The following is a 13386-nucleotide window of genomic DNA, read 5'->3' on the forward strand; positions in this document are numbered from 1 at the left end:
TGTCTTCATAAACTCTCTCAATCAGTCTCACAAACTAGCTATGAAGCACTGAGACCGATACTAATATTGGATGGATGCGGCACTGACAGGTCGATAACAGTAATACTTTAAGAAAATGAACATGTTTGTTTTCCTAAGTTAACAAAGCAACAATGAACATGTTGCACAAGGTTGAGCCTTATGTAACTTACGGATACCCTAATTTGAAGAGTGTAAGGGAACTCATCTATAAGCGAGGGTATGGAAGCTAGAGAGGCAGCGAACTCTTCTCACTGACGACTCCATCAGTGCGCAAGTATGGTATCCTATGCATTGAAGATCTTATCCACGAGCACTCTTCTCACTTTCTTTGCCATTCAAGCTCAAGGCTCCATTGGGTGGCTTGAAGAAGAGGAGGAGGAATCACGATGTTGAAGGGGATGACACTGTTAATCGCAAAAGCTACATCACTGTATGAGCTCCTTTAGATCGCAATCATTTGCGCATCTAAAATTTTGGAAATAGTACATTCGACTTATAAATCCTTTTGCCAAGTTTGAATTTGGTTTGTCATGTTTTAGCTATCTGTTCCACGTTTTGTTTGTCATAATGATCTCAATTTCTGTTGACCTGATAGATAAGAGGAGTATGAGACGAAATTTAGCAAAGCAAAGTCATGAAGAAAATATGGGAAATTCTCCAATTTTTGTTGAACACAAAATTCAAGGAGATGAAAATACAAGTTTGAATAAGCCTTCCAATGAAACCTTGTTCAATTTTTCAGCGAGGACGATGAATTAGAAGAGCATTTGGAGAATGGTTCCAGCATAAAAGGAAAAAAATACAGAAAGGGTGCTGATATGGGAATCTCATTATCTGAAAACCATGAGTCAATTAAGACGTACCAAGATGATACACAACCTAAATACATTGGCAACATCATGTTCTAAAGACAGAAGAAAAAGAAGGCGTTCAATTCTGAATGAAAAAAGGAAAGGACAAACGGCGAAAATCAGGTATCAATCATTCCAACTCAATAAACCTTTGTTGATAGTACATAATGGAAATCCTCGACATTATTGCATAGTGATTCTAGAGTAGTAGCACAAGGAGTTTGGGATTTTGGGAATGGAATCAGTCTGGTGAAATCAGGCGAAGAAGGAGGGTTAGCACAACAGTTAAATGTTCATGAAAATAGAGAAAACAGGGCATTGGTAACTCTAATGAAGCCCCTGATCAATGTGGGTGGAAGTAAGGAATTTTATCATGAATATTATAAGTGATCAGGAAAAATAATCCAGATATATTGTGTACAAGAACTAATTAGCCGCGGTGTATAGGAAAGTTTGCAAAATTTTGTGCGGCCAAGGCATCAGAGGGAAGATCAGGAAGACTATTGGTGATTTGGAATTATAAATTTTTTAAATCACAATATGAGGCTAGAGGGGATAACTTTATTTGCTTGGATGGATTGTGGGGACAAGAGGAAACTCCGGTTTCTATAGTAAATGTATATGCGCCTTGTAAGGCGGGGAGGAAAAGATATGAGGGGTAAGTTGAAAGATTTAATATTGTCGAAACCAGGGGCAAAATGGTGTGAACTCAGCAATTTCAACTCCATCATAGCATCTTTAGAAAGGAAAGGAATTGGTGATTTTAAAAGAATGGAAGAGATGTTAGCCTTTAACTCATTCATTTCAGATTCAGAATTGATTGCCTTTGATAGGCTGGAGGTTCACATGGTCGAGTGGATCAAAAGCCAAGAATCTACTATTTAATTCTCAAATGAGAAACTCACAATTTTACATAAACTTCAATGATCTTACATGAAAGGAATAACCTTATTTATACTAATCTTTAGAGGCAAAATTACATATGAAAGCAGTAATCAATACGTCAATGGAAACAGTCTGGCAAAATTTGGAAATTTGTCTAATCTATATCATACTCCTCAGGTTGAATAGAACTCACCCTCGAGTTTAATATCAAATCCATCATCCCAATATGGTGAAAGATTGGCAACATTGATGCATGCTGAGACACCATATAGATTCCTGGCAGTTCTACCTTGTAAGAATTTTCATTGATTTTATGCACTATATTATTGAAGGGACCATCAACTCTTTTAGATAACGTTTGAAAACATATTAATTCACAAACTATCTGCCGAAACTCAAAGACAACAAAATATATAGTTTTTTTTTTATTGATGACAAGCATATTAATTCAATAGTACTATTGATATTTTTTGTTAGCATCATCAGTTTGAAGCACTTTAACTCCTACAACCTTGTAGCATCAACCTCATCTTATACGTAGCATATAGCCATTTTTGTTCCTTGATGTAATTATACGAAAAGCATGAGCTACATATATAGCAACCGAAATCTGTGTGACGATGATAAGTGTGATCCTATAAATATAGAATGTTGGAACAACTCTTAACAGAACATAATGATTCTCAACAAGCTACATTTGTTGATACAAATTTCTTTATTGACGAAAAAAGAGAGGAGATTTCAAACAAGTTCAATTTCAACAGAATGATTAAACTCAAATCTAGACAAAAAAAGGAAAGAGATTTCAAATAAGTTCAACTTCGACAGTTTGATTAAACTCAAATCTAGTATTGACTAAAAAAAATTAGATATCAAAGATATCAAGCTCACATTTGAGGGCGGCGCAGAACTGAAGAAATTCATTTTCCGCTTTTAATGATCTTAGCTCGTCTCATTTGAAAACTATATATGATAATAATCTTTCCACCCAACATAACGAGTGAGGGCAGAGTTGACGAACACATAGTACATAACAAACAAGAGTGCAAGTTGCAATGTTAGAAACAAGTTAATGATAAACTCATATGTGAGAGAAGATATATGGTAGTTAACAGATAGTTAATAGCAACTAAATTTATCGGTAGCTAAAAATAGACCATTAGTTTAATATTACAATAAAAACCATTCGATAAAATAATAATATATTCATCCAAAAATGAAACATAAAATGATAAAATGCAAAGTTCTTCCCACCATAATGGCTGTTCACCGTCAAATTAGATCATATTAAGAACCTCCTTTCCCGTTCATTTTTAAGTGGAGACAATCCTATGTCCTTCAATAATTGAAAGTTTACATTCGGAAGAAATCCTTGGACATGAGGATAATTCTTCTAAAGGTTGCAGATTTGGCTTTCGATTAAATAAAAAAGCACGGACGATCTTCATGACCCCTAAAAGCCGTGCATTCTGCAAAATATATTTTGCAAATTGAAGTTCATCTTCCAAGCCTTCGTAGTTTATAGTACATGATATGAGGTGAGATGAAATGCATTCAGGAACAAAATTTGGGTATTTCCAGTTTACTTTGTCATCTGAAAACTGCAAAATATATACAAAAATAAAATTTGTGAACTACACTCAAAATAAAGAAGGAACAAAAACAATTCACAAACATAAGAAACCTTCAGAATTAGAAGAATTTGAAGCTTGGGGCAATGCTGAAGCACTTCCATTACATGATCCCAATGGTGAAAGTTATACATGCATAATTGAAGGAGGATTAAGTTTCGAAATATAGGAGAGCGTGTGTTATAGGAATTGATCTCCGGATCAGGAAGCCTGCTCCTCATCTACAATTAAAACAAAAATGAAACTCAACTTCAAGTCAAGTATTACGACAGAGTCGACTCATTATATATCATCAATAATTCATTGGTAACTTAACTTACAGTGAGTGCTAAAAACTCGACATTGTGAATTGCTCTAAACGGAACCTGGTCTGCATTGATTTGAACTCTGATTAACTTGGGTAAGATTTTAAACTCTCCAGTGGCGGTGGCTTTACCGAGAGTAAAAACCTCGTCAGGCTCAGGTGTTGGTTCTTTATAGTAAATGTTAGCAATCAAATCTTCCAAAACGGGACATCCATAAAGAATTTTGTCGAAATTGGTCTTATTTTTCAAATAAACGCGATCCAAATGAAGAATTTTCAGCAATGGAAGATCAACAGTGATATTACCAACGATTTTAAGCGTCTTCAATTTGAGAACAACGAGTGATGGAAATCTGAAAATACTTGGCCGCAAGGGGATCGATCGCCACGTACCGACGAGATGGAAATTCTCAAGGGGATGTCGTTTTGCAGTTCCGATCCAAAGGTCAAGATTGAAACGTTTCCAATTAGGAGAACTACAATTGAGGTGAAGCGTTTTGATGAGATAGGTGGAGAGCGTGACTGTGTCGACGAAGCGACAGAAACGAAGGAAGGTATCTTCGTCGGGAATGGATTCGTCGTCAAAGGAGAGAGATGTGAGTAATTTGCAGAGTGGTTTCCACCTTTTGGAGAGAACGGTGGCGGTGAAAGCGAATTTGGTTGGAAGAAAAGAAAGTATTATACAAAGTATGTCATCAGGTAAATGGCTGATCCTATCGACAGGGGGTGAGTTCTTCATCTGAGAACCGATAGAATCACGTTGCAAGGTTCTAAGGGAGTGGCTATGGAAAAATATTTAAGGTTTTTTTTAGGGCTTGTGTCGTTGTGAGCTGCTAGGGAACGAAAAAAAGTTAAAATCTTAAAACCAAAAACTTCGTATATTTTTTTAACAAAACTAAGTTTTTTTTTAGAAATTTAACAAAACTTTGTTAGATTTATCTATATTGAAAAATATAATATAAGAATTAATATTATATTATCTATATTGTTTATGCAATTGAAATATATAAATATAGTTTGTTATAATATAAAAGTGTAAAATATTTTTACATTACTGTTTGTAATTTGTATGCTCGTAATTTGTCTCCATTAGCATAATAAAATGAATAGACATACGTGCATTTTTTTTTAAGGAGTATAGCCATATGTGCATAAAGTGCTCGTCCGAAAATTAGTGTATATATTAAAACCTTAATATTCTACTTTTAGTGCTCTTTCAATAAATAAAAAAATCTTTTTTGGGCAAAAAATTTATGAATTTTTCAACTCACATTCTATCTATTTTTTATTACACCTAACTTTATTTAAAATTTTACAATAATACCAAAATTGCTCTTTTATATAAATTTCCTTAAAATCTTGATTTCATTCATTGTAATTTTAAAATTTTCAACCTTTTTCACCCACAAACAATCAAGGATGTTCGATCAATCTCTATAAAAATTTAAAGATTGAATCAAAACATCTTTTATCCATACTTTATTGCATATAAGTAAGAGAATTTCTTCTTTTTGTTCAATGATGCCAAAGTCTTAGTTTGTTTAGCTAGTTGTTCTGGTTTCAAAGTGTGGATAAAGAATGTCTCAACACATTGGGTCCAATGGAATTGTAATTTTCTATGATTTAGCTAATGAAATTGCTTGGTTCACTGGAAGGAAAAACAACAACAATAGAAACAGCTATAGTGAGCTATCTAAAAAAATTTTACTACTATAATTTAAAGGATATAATTGTACAGAATCCCTCGTATCTAAATGTGCTTCCTATAAAAATCCAACAAGTATATGTCATGTGCTTCCTATAAAAATTCAACAATCGTAAATCCCTCACATATATCAAAATATGACCAAAAACAACTCGGTTATATGTAGTATTCATTCACATCTCTTCATTCACTTGTTTGCCTATCTATATACCGTTCTGTCATTGCTTCAGTTTTCTGATTCGCGTGAACTGCTTTCATAGCCTGCATGTAATTAATATTAATCAATTGCAACACTTGTTTGGCATACCCAAATAAATGTCATTTTGGCCTTTTTGTCTGTTATTTGATTACTCTTGGGTTCTTGCTCACCTCAACCTATTGAAATGGTTGAACTTTGAAGCATAAAATATGTTTGTTACATCTCTATCCCAATTTGTGCATGCATTCACTGTAACCAAAGCTATCCCTTGAACACAAAGGCCACATATGATTCCCATCCAAAGCCCCTGCCAATAACAATCTTCAATTTTGTGAGCAGGAACACAAAGCACAAACACTTCTCTTAACAATCATAATTTTTGGTGACAAAGAATCTCACTCACCATCCCTCCAATATGGAAGGTAAAGGCAAACAGGATAGCAGAAGGAATTCCCACAACATAGTAAGCACCAAGGTTTATAGATGCACATAGATTTTGCCAACCACAACCTCTAGCAGCTCCTGTTCAAGCAAAACAAGATATTAAATGGAAACCATTTTGTTAATTAGTATCATAAAAATTTATGAATTATGAGCAACTTCAGGGCCGTTTGGTTTAAATAAGCATTTTATATTGATAAACAACTTAATTTAGTGCTTATAGCATAAGCACTTCTCTTCTACATGCTTGTCTATAAGCTATTTCAACAATAAAAAATAAAAAAAGTTAAACGGTCTTTAATCGTTTTCACAAGCTACCTTGAAAAGCTTATAGTGAAAAGATGTTATGGACATGACATAAGCTTTTTTCGTAAGTTCTTTCAAATAGTCTCACAAGTGCTTGCTTATGTCAGTAAAAGAGTTCAAACAGGTTTCCCTTAAGTAATTAATGAACTTCAGTCAAAGTCATATCGATTAGGAGTACTTGAGTCGAGTTTGATTCCTAGCTCAAACAATCGTTACCTCCCGGACGAAATCTAGATTAATAGAGAATGTAATTAAAATTGAAAACAAAGTGACAACAAAAACTGGTTTCCAAAATTGGACATGCCCTATATAGTCATATGATCACATGATTAGATTGTTGTGACTTGTGAGGAATGAGAGTTACCAGAAAGCACACACTGGAAACCATCCAGGAAGTCAGACAGTGCCAGAAGAGGCATCATCTTGGCAACATACTTGATAACTTCATCTTCATTACTATAAAGCTTTCCCCAAACATTCCTTACCAAAATGGTAACCAATACTACTACTGTACCCTCTACTATGGCAATCACTATCATGACACGGAGAGCCAAAAGTGCACCTTTTGCATTCCCACAACCCAATTCATTTGACACCCGTGTGCTTCATTGAAACCATTAATTCAGTAAGTATTATAACAAGAAAAATTCATGCCAAGAAGTAACAAAACTTGCATCACAAGTTACAACTATGTTAGTATTATTATAAAATAAAAACAGTTAACGTATTGTCACTAACCTTATGGCACCACCAAGACCAACAGAGATCATATAGACCATCCAACATGTATTAAGACTGCCATAAAGAAAAGGTTCATATGAATATGATGGAATCTTGGTCAATTGGCTCTTTTCACTTTTCCTTGACCAATTGACGAGGAGGTAGTCTTAGAATAATGGATCAATGAGTTAATGGAATGTACCTTATTGATAATACAGATGTCTCTAGTTGTGGGTTTGGTAGAAGGCCAGAGAGAAGAACAACCATCTCAAAGGACCAATATTCTAAACTGTCAAAGAAACAAACTTAGGAAAATGTAAAGCAAAAAATGGATGTTATACATCATTGTTTTTCTTCTCTTGTTCTCATAGTAATGTTTTAACAATCGGCCGGTTCAACCGGTTGAATCAGGGATTGGTCAGTTTATGTGTTGGTTTGATTCTAGTTAAAGATTAAATGGCAAACTGGTTGAGTCGGGGTTGAACGGATTTAACCACAGTTCAACTGCAATTGGATCAACAAGGTTTTTTTTTTCTAACATTTTTGTAAGACTTTTTTTAATAGTTTAAATTCTTTTATTTGTCATTTGGTTCAGCCGTAAATGGACCGACTGAACCAATTGAATAATGACTTAGAAGTGTTACCGATTTGATATCTAGTCCTACTTCTAAAACAATGTCCGGTAGAAACGAGTTTGAGTGAGAGAGAAGAAGTTATAACTTTATTAGTTAAATAAAGAGAAAGGGGAGTTAGATTACCATATCATAAGTGTTGAAGCCATCGCAAGCCTTACAAAACTAAGAATATCATTCAAAGCTTCTTTGGAAACTCCAGTCCAAGTTGATGCACAAGCTGTAGCTGAATTTATGTAAATCACCAACATGAACACATTAACCCAATAGGACAAGCTTATTGCCAAAGCTGCTCCTTTGATTCCTAATTCATATTCAAACACAAAAACCCAACAAAAGACAAGATGTACCAAAGTTGTGATTCCAGAGCTTATAAGCATTGGAAAAACATTGTTTTGTGTCTGTAGAAATCTGTTAAGGCATTGAACGAGAGCATAAGCAAAAAGGCCAGGGATCATCCACCTGTTAAATGTTCCAGCTTCTGTTGATATTTCATAGTCTTGGCCTAATGCTATGAGAAGGTTGCTTGTGTTAAACCAAATTAAAGATAAGGGAATGCTCAACACTATAAGGACTAGCATTGCCCTTTGTGTATGAACTCCTAGCATGTGATACTGCTCTGCTCCATAGGCTTGGCCACATAGTGTCTCCAATGCACTTCCCATTCCTAACTTCAAAGACATATTTGAAGCATAGGAAGTTCAGCTAAGCTTGCAAACTAAGCCATGTTTGTATTAACAACTTAACTAAGCGATCATAGCATACGCACTTATCGTAGAAATATTTTGTATAGCCTATTTCTATAACAGAAGTAAAATAAAGCCAAACAGTTTTCGTATAAGTTATAAGTGATTTGCCCAAGTTATCATGGAGAACTTATGAAAATAAGCTGAAAATAACTGATCGACATGTCATTAGTTATAAGTAACATTAACATATCACAAAATCAAGTCAAAGATTTATTAGAAGAAAATGAACATAGCCCACATACCAAAACACTATAACCAGTGACTGAGGCAAAGGAGTTCCCCAAAGAAGCACCTGAAAGAGGAAGTTTACCAAGATGACCAACAAACATAATAGATATCATTTGCAAACTATATTGCAACAAACTAACAGCAATGAGTGGCCCTGCAAGCCATAATTGCTTTTTAGCTTCCTCAACAACATGTTCTCTGCTGCAACAACCTTGATCAAATGTTTGGGCATCCAGTTCATGTTGGTCTGAACACAATGGAGTCTCAAGATTCGATGTTTCCATTGTCAAAGTACTGGACAAGATATTCATTTAACACTACGGAAATCTATCTACATATATGTGTTTGCGTCTTTTTCATTAATCAGTCATCAATTACATAATAAAAAACTAATCATACCCCAATCATCAATTCATTACATAAAATATATTAATCTCATTTACAAGTGGACAACATCCAGCCTTGTCATATTAGAGATAAATAATGGATGTAGCTATGTCTCTATTAGGCTAATGTGACAATTTTAGTTTCTTATTTTAGTGATATAGTAAACATTTTTCTTAGGGCCCCAAGGCCAAAAAAAATAAAAAATAAAATAACACGTGGCACTCACTTATGGTGCCACGTCAGCGTAGATCGAGTCAAAATTAGTCTTGGGGGCTAAAACTGCCACATGTGCAAAACTTAGGGGGCGGTTTTGTAGTTTTTTTCTTAGGGGACCAAAATCGCAACTTTGAAAAAGTTAGTGGGCTAAAACTGCTATTAAACCAAAAAAAAATTATCTGCACGATTTTCAAGCAAGGATTGATGTAATTCAAGGGTTGCACTTCAATACCTTTATCTTTGGTCCCTTTGTTCCTATATCTCTTTTAACCATCCATTCTCTTTAATCTAAATAATTTATTCAATATTCTCTCATCCAAAATGAACTAAAAACATCAAAGACACCAAAGCCAAAGACACCCAAGTATTTCCGTAATTCAATAGATTAGATTTGGTATAAATCAAGTCAAGTCAATGGTGTACACGAATACTCTTAATTTTTTAGATTAGTCTTTCAAAAAGTCGACCTTAATGCAAGGCCATTGTCATATCCCAAACCATAGCCACAGCTTCGTCTCCACTCACAAACCCTAAAAATGGAGAACTCAACCCCAAATACAATCGATAGGATCAGCCATTTACCAGATGATATACTCTGTAGAATCCTCTCTTTTCTTCCAATAAAACTCGCTTTCACCACCACCGTTCTCTCCAAAAGGTGGTCCCCACTCTACAAATTACTCACATCTCTCTCCTTCGACGACGAATCCGTTCTCGACGAAGATACCTTCCTCCGTTTCTGTCGCTTCGTCGACACAGTCACGCTCTCCACCTATCTCATCAAAACGCTTCACCTCAATTGTGGTTCTCCTAATTGGAAACGTTTCAATCTTGACCTTTGGATCGGAACTGCAAAACGACATCCCCTTGAGAATTTCCATCTCGTCGGTACGTGGCGATCGATCCCCTTGCGGCCAAGTATTTTCAGATTTCCATCACTCGTTGTTCTCAAATTGAAGACGCTTAAAATCGTTGGTAATATCACTGTTGATCTTCCATTGCTGAAAATTCTTCATTTGGATCGCGTTTATTTGAAAAATAAGACCAATTTCGACAAAATTCTTTATGGATGTCCCGTTTTGGAAGATTTGATTGCTAACATTTACTATAAAGAACCAACACCTGAGCCTGACGAGGTTTTTACTCTCGGTAAAGCCACCGCCACTGGAGAGTTTAAAATCTTACCCAAGTTAATCAGAGTTCAAATCAATGCAGACCAGGTTCCGTTTAGAGCAATTCACAATGTCGAGTTTTTAGCACTCACTGTAAGTTAAGTTACCAATGAATTATTGATGATATATAATGAGTCGACTCTGTCGTAATACTTGACTTGAAGTTGAGTTTCATTTTTGTTTTAATTGTAGATGAGGAGCAGGCTTCCTGATCCGGAGATCAATTCCTATAACACACGCTCTCCTATATTTCGAAACTTAATCCTCCTTCAATTATGCATGTATAACTTTCACCATTGGGATCATGTAATGGAAGTGCTTCAGCATTGCCCCAAGCTTCAAGTTCTCAGAATTAATAAGGTTTCTTATGTTTGTGGATTGTTTTTGTTCCTTCTTTACTTTGACTGTAGTTCACAAATCTTATTTTGTACATGTTTTGCAGTTGGCACCCGGCAATATAAATTGGAAATACCCAAATTTTGTTCCTGAATGCATTTCGTCTCAGCTTAGATCATGTACTATAAACTATGAAGGCCGGGAAGATGAACTTCGATTTACAAAATATATTTTACAGAATGCGCAGCTTTTAGGGGTCATGAAGATCAACATTAGCCATACATCAAATCCAAAGCCAAATCGGCGTATTTTAAAAGAAGAATTATCCTCGTTTCCAAGGATTTCTCGCAAATGTAAGCTTTCAGTTAGTGGAAGGACATAGGATTGTCTCTTCATACAAATGAACAGGAAAGAAGCCTTTTAATATGATCTAATTTGACGGTTAACTGCCATTATCGTGGAAGAATTTTGCAATTTATGTTTCATTATTGGATAGTTTAACTGTAATATTAACCTAATTGTCTATTCTTAGCTATGGATAAATTTAGTTGCTAATCTAAGCGAATTAACTATCTATTAGCTACCATATATCTTCTCTCCCATATGAGTTTATCTTTAACTTGCTTCTAATGTTGCAATTTTGCTTTCTCGTTTGTTATGTACTATGTGTTCTGCAACTCTGCCCTCACTCATTATGCTTGCTAGAAAGATTATTATCATATATAGTTTTTCAATAAGATGAAGCTTAGATCATTAAAGGTGAAAATCACTAAATTTGTCCTTCACCTATTGCATGGTTGACAACTACATAATTGTTAACTTTTGAGGGAAAATCACCATCTTTTAGAAGAGATAATCAATCTATTGATAGATTGTGAGGAGATTATCAGTGAAAATGAAAATATTGAAAATGCTACTAGTTGCTATTGAACACGGAGAAGGATTCCTGTTAAATCCTTTGTTCAATGCAGTGACTTACAAAAATGGCTATATGCCACATATAAGATGAGGTTGCTGCTACGGGGATGGAAGTCAGGTTTGAGACAGTGTCTGTGTTTTGTTTTGATCTTCCTTTCATTCACTATGCATACTACTCATGGTTCCTCACATGTTATTATAGACAAAATGCTATGCCCAATCCTTGCAAAAAAATGGTGAGTTTTGTGAGATACGCCTGTGCAAGCATGGATCAATATGTGTTTCTTTGAAAGAAACTTTTGTCTGGACGGTAAGCGTTCGCTGTGCTGTTTCTCTTGTTGTCTTGAATTTAATTTCAATTTGCTATGCCCCTTTGTGGTTCTGATCCAATAACTCGCCGAAGTTTCAAGTTTTCCTAAATTTTCTGCAATCTGATACAAAACTCTTTACAAACAGTCCTGCTTGTCGTTATGCTTGTATAATTTGTTCTTGGTTTAGGCGGTGAACCGAACTAGATACAATTTATGCTCTTTGTTAATTATGTAAAGTGCAAAAAAAAATTTATTGTAGGCCTTATAACCAACTATTAACATGATTTCTAGTTATGTCTTGAAAAAATTGACTCATTTCAAAGTGAGAAAGGTAACTCAATACTTTCTAGTATTGAGTGCCTGGCTAATTCACTGTTCCTCTGTTGATGGGATACATTAGCTTATGAATTGTAATCCTCTACAATTACTGTTCCTCTGGCTAATTCATATTAATTCTTAGTTCTCTTTGTCACTCTTTACATAATCCTTTTATATTTAACCACAGTATAAAAGCATCTTTGGCCAAGTTGTCACATGTTCAAGAACCACTCCCAAAAGCTTAAGTTGCTTTGGTGGAAATCCATGAATGGTTTTACATCGAACATGAAGCTTTGGCCAATTTCCTGGCGAACTCTGATTTTTATGAATTTATGTTTCAGAGTCTCTCCCTCTTCATTTGTCTGGATTCTTTATTGACATGCTGTCACTCTCGTGGTTTTGAGATTACCCATTAAGCATCCATTTTAACCGCCTCTTTTCATTATGTTATTATTATTGGTTCTTTTAGATTTTTATGTGATTCCTTCTATCGGTGTTTCTGGTTTGGTTTTGGTTTTGCTCAACTTTCTGTTTTTTCAAGCATTGTTGTTTTTGCATTAGGACCTTTTGACTTATATTTTTGTTTGATTGAAGAAATGATCCCATGTACTAAATGCTTCCAATTATTATACTTATGATAGTTTTAAATATAAATGTTTCTGATTAACTTATAGAAATTTTTAAGTTGTGAATAGTAGCTTTTATGTACCTATTTTCATTCTGTCCTTATCTTGTTTATCTTATGTATGTATTAGTATTGGCTTTAAGATTAAGATTGTAAATGATCTTTGCTGCATCAAATTGTTTGTCGTAAGAGATCCACAAGGTAATATAATATATAGGATGCTGCTGTAATTTGTAGAAAGGGGTCATGATGCATTCTTCACTAACACTACACTATAATATTTTTCTTCTTTTCTCTTCATACCATGTTTTTAAAACTGAACTTTACTGGATGGCTCAATTGGTTCAATCAGGAATCAGTCAGTTGGTCCGATAGTTTTCTTGGCTAATGGTTACTTAGCAGTCTGTCGAACCAGATTGAACTGAGGTTGT

At 34.8% G+C, this 13386-nt stretch overlaps 3 protein-coding genes across 6 annotated transcripts; 1 reads left to right on the plus strand and 2 right to left on the minus strand.

The window, feature by feature from the left end:
* Window positions 1-2860: 2860 nt before the first annotated feature.
* On the minus strand, window positions 2861-4564 carry LOC146958968 (putative FBD-associated F-box protein At3g50710). The gene is made up of 3 exons (XM_085740482.1): window positions 3709-4564; window positions 3442-3609; window positions 2861-3358 (listed from the first exon to the last, which is right to left on the minus strand). Exons 1-3 carry the CDS (start codon window positions 4429-4431, stop codon window positions 3071-3073), a joined length of 1179 nt encoding a protein of 392 aa, XP_085596608.1. The 5' UTR covers window positions 4432-4564; the 3' UTR covers window positions 2861-3070.
* An 813-nt stretch (window positions 4565-5377) lies between these two features.
* On the minus strand, window positions 5378-9072 carry LOC146958969 (protein DETOXIFICATION 16-like). Of its 4 annotated transcripts, none has more exons than XM_085740474.1 (9): window positions 8884-9070; window positions 8687-8736; window positions 7822-8366; window positions 7266-7352; window positions 7082-7138; window positions 6708-6946; window positions 6000-6118; window positions 5817-5903; window positions 5378-5658 (listed from the first exon to the last, which is right to left on the minus strand). In XM_085740474.1, the coding sequence occupies exons 1-9, from the start codon at window positions 8981-8983 to the stop codon at window positions 5581-5583; spliced, it is 1362 nt and encodes a 453-aa protein (XP_085596600.1). In that variant the 5' UTR covers window positions 8984-9070; the 3' UTR covers window positions 5378-5580. The 4 variants fall into 4 exon arrangements, with proteins under 4 accessions (XP_085596600.1, XP_085596601.1, XP_085596599.1 ...); XM_085740475.1 differs by having other exon boundaries at window positions 5767-5903; window positions 8884-8981; XM_085740473.1 differs by having other exon boundaries at window positions 5767-5903; window positions 8687-9072.
* Window positions 9073-9750: 678 nt separating this feature from the next.
* Window positions 9751-11371, plus strand: LOC146958970 (FBD-associated F-box protein At3g52670-like). Its single transcript, XM_085740483.1, has 3 exons — window positions 9751-10540; window positions 10640-10807; window positions 10890-11371. The coding sequence occupies exons 1-3, from the start codon at window positions 9812-9814 to the stop codon at window positions 11163-11165; spliced, it is 1173 nt and encodes a 390-aa protein (XP_085596609.1). The 5' UTR covers window positions 9751-9811; the 3' UTR covers window positions 11166-11371.
* The last annotated feature ends 2015 nt before the right edge of the window (window positions 11372-13386 follow it).

Source organism: Medicago sativa, chromosome 1, assembly GCF_051527215.1.
Source record: "Medicago sativa cultivar Bolivia chromosome 1, Bolivia_mono, whole genome shotgun sequence".
Taxonomy (NCBI): domain Eukaryota; kingdom Viridiplantae; phylum Streptophyta; class Magnoliopsida; order Fabales; family Fabaceae; genus Medicago; species Medicago sativa.

Excerpts from the sequence above, each read along its gene's own strand:
- LOC146958968 (XM_085740482.1), bottom strand. The coding sequence starts at position 4,431 with ATGAAGAACTCACCCCCTGTCGATAGGATCAGCCATTTACCTGATGAC. Across the intron at positions 3,610-3,708 it reads TCGAGTTTTTAGCACTCACT|ATGAGGAGCAGGCTTCCTGA; the intron begins GTAAGTTAAGTT and ends TTTTAATTGTAG. Across the intron at positions 3,359-3,441 it reads AAATTCTTCTAATTCTGAAG|TTTTCAGATGACAAAGTAAA; the intron begins GTTTCTTATGTT and ends TATATTTTGCAG.
- LOC146958969 (XM_085740472.1), bottom strand. The coding sequence starts at position 8,983 with ATGAATATCTTGTCCAGTACTTTGACAATGGAAACATCGAATCTTGAG. Across the intron at positions 7,139-7,265 it reads ACATCTGTATTATCAATAAG|TCTTAATACATGTTGGATGG; the intron begins GTACATTCCATT and ends TCTTTATGGCAG. Across the intron at positions 5,659-5,816 it reads GCACAAATTGGGATAGAGAT|GCTATGAAAGCAGTTCACGC; the intron begins GTAACAAACATA and ends AATTACATGCAG.
- LOC146958970 (XM_085740483.1), top strand. The coding sequence starts at position 9,812 with ATGGAGAACTCAACCCCAAATACAATCGATAGGATCAGCCATTTACCA. Across the intron at positions 10,541-10,639 it reads TCGAGTTTTTAGCACTCACT|ATGAGGAGCAGGCTTCCTGA; the intron begins GTAAGTTAAGTT and ends TTTTAATTGTAG. Across the intron at positions 10,808-10,889 it reads AAGTTCTCAGAATTAATAAG|TTGGCACCCGGCAATATAAA; the intron begins GTTTCTTATGTT and ends CATGTTTTGCAG.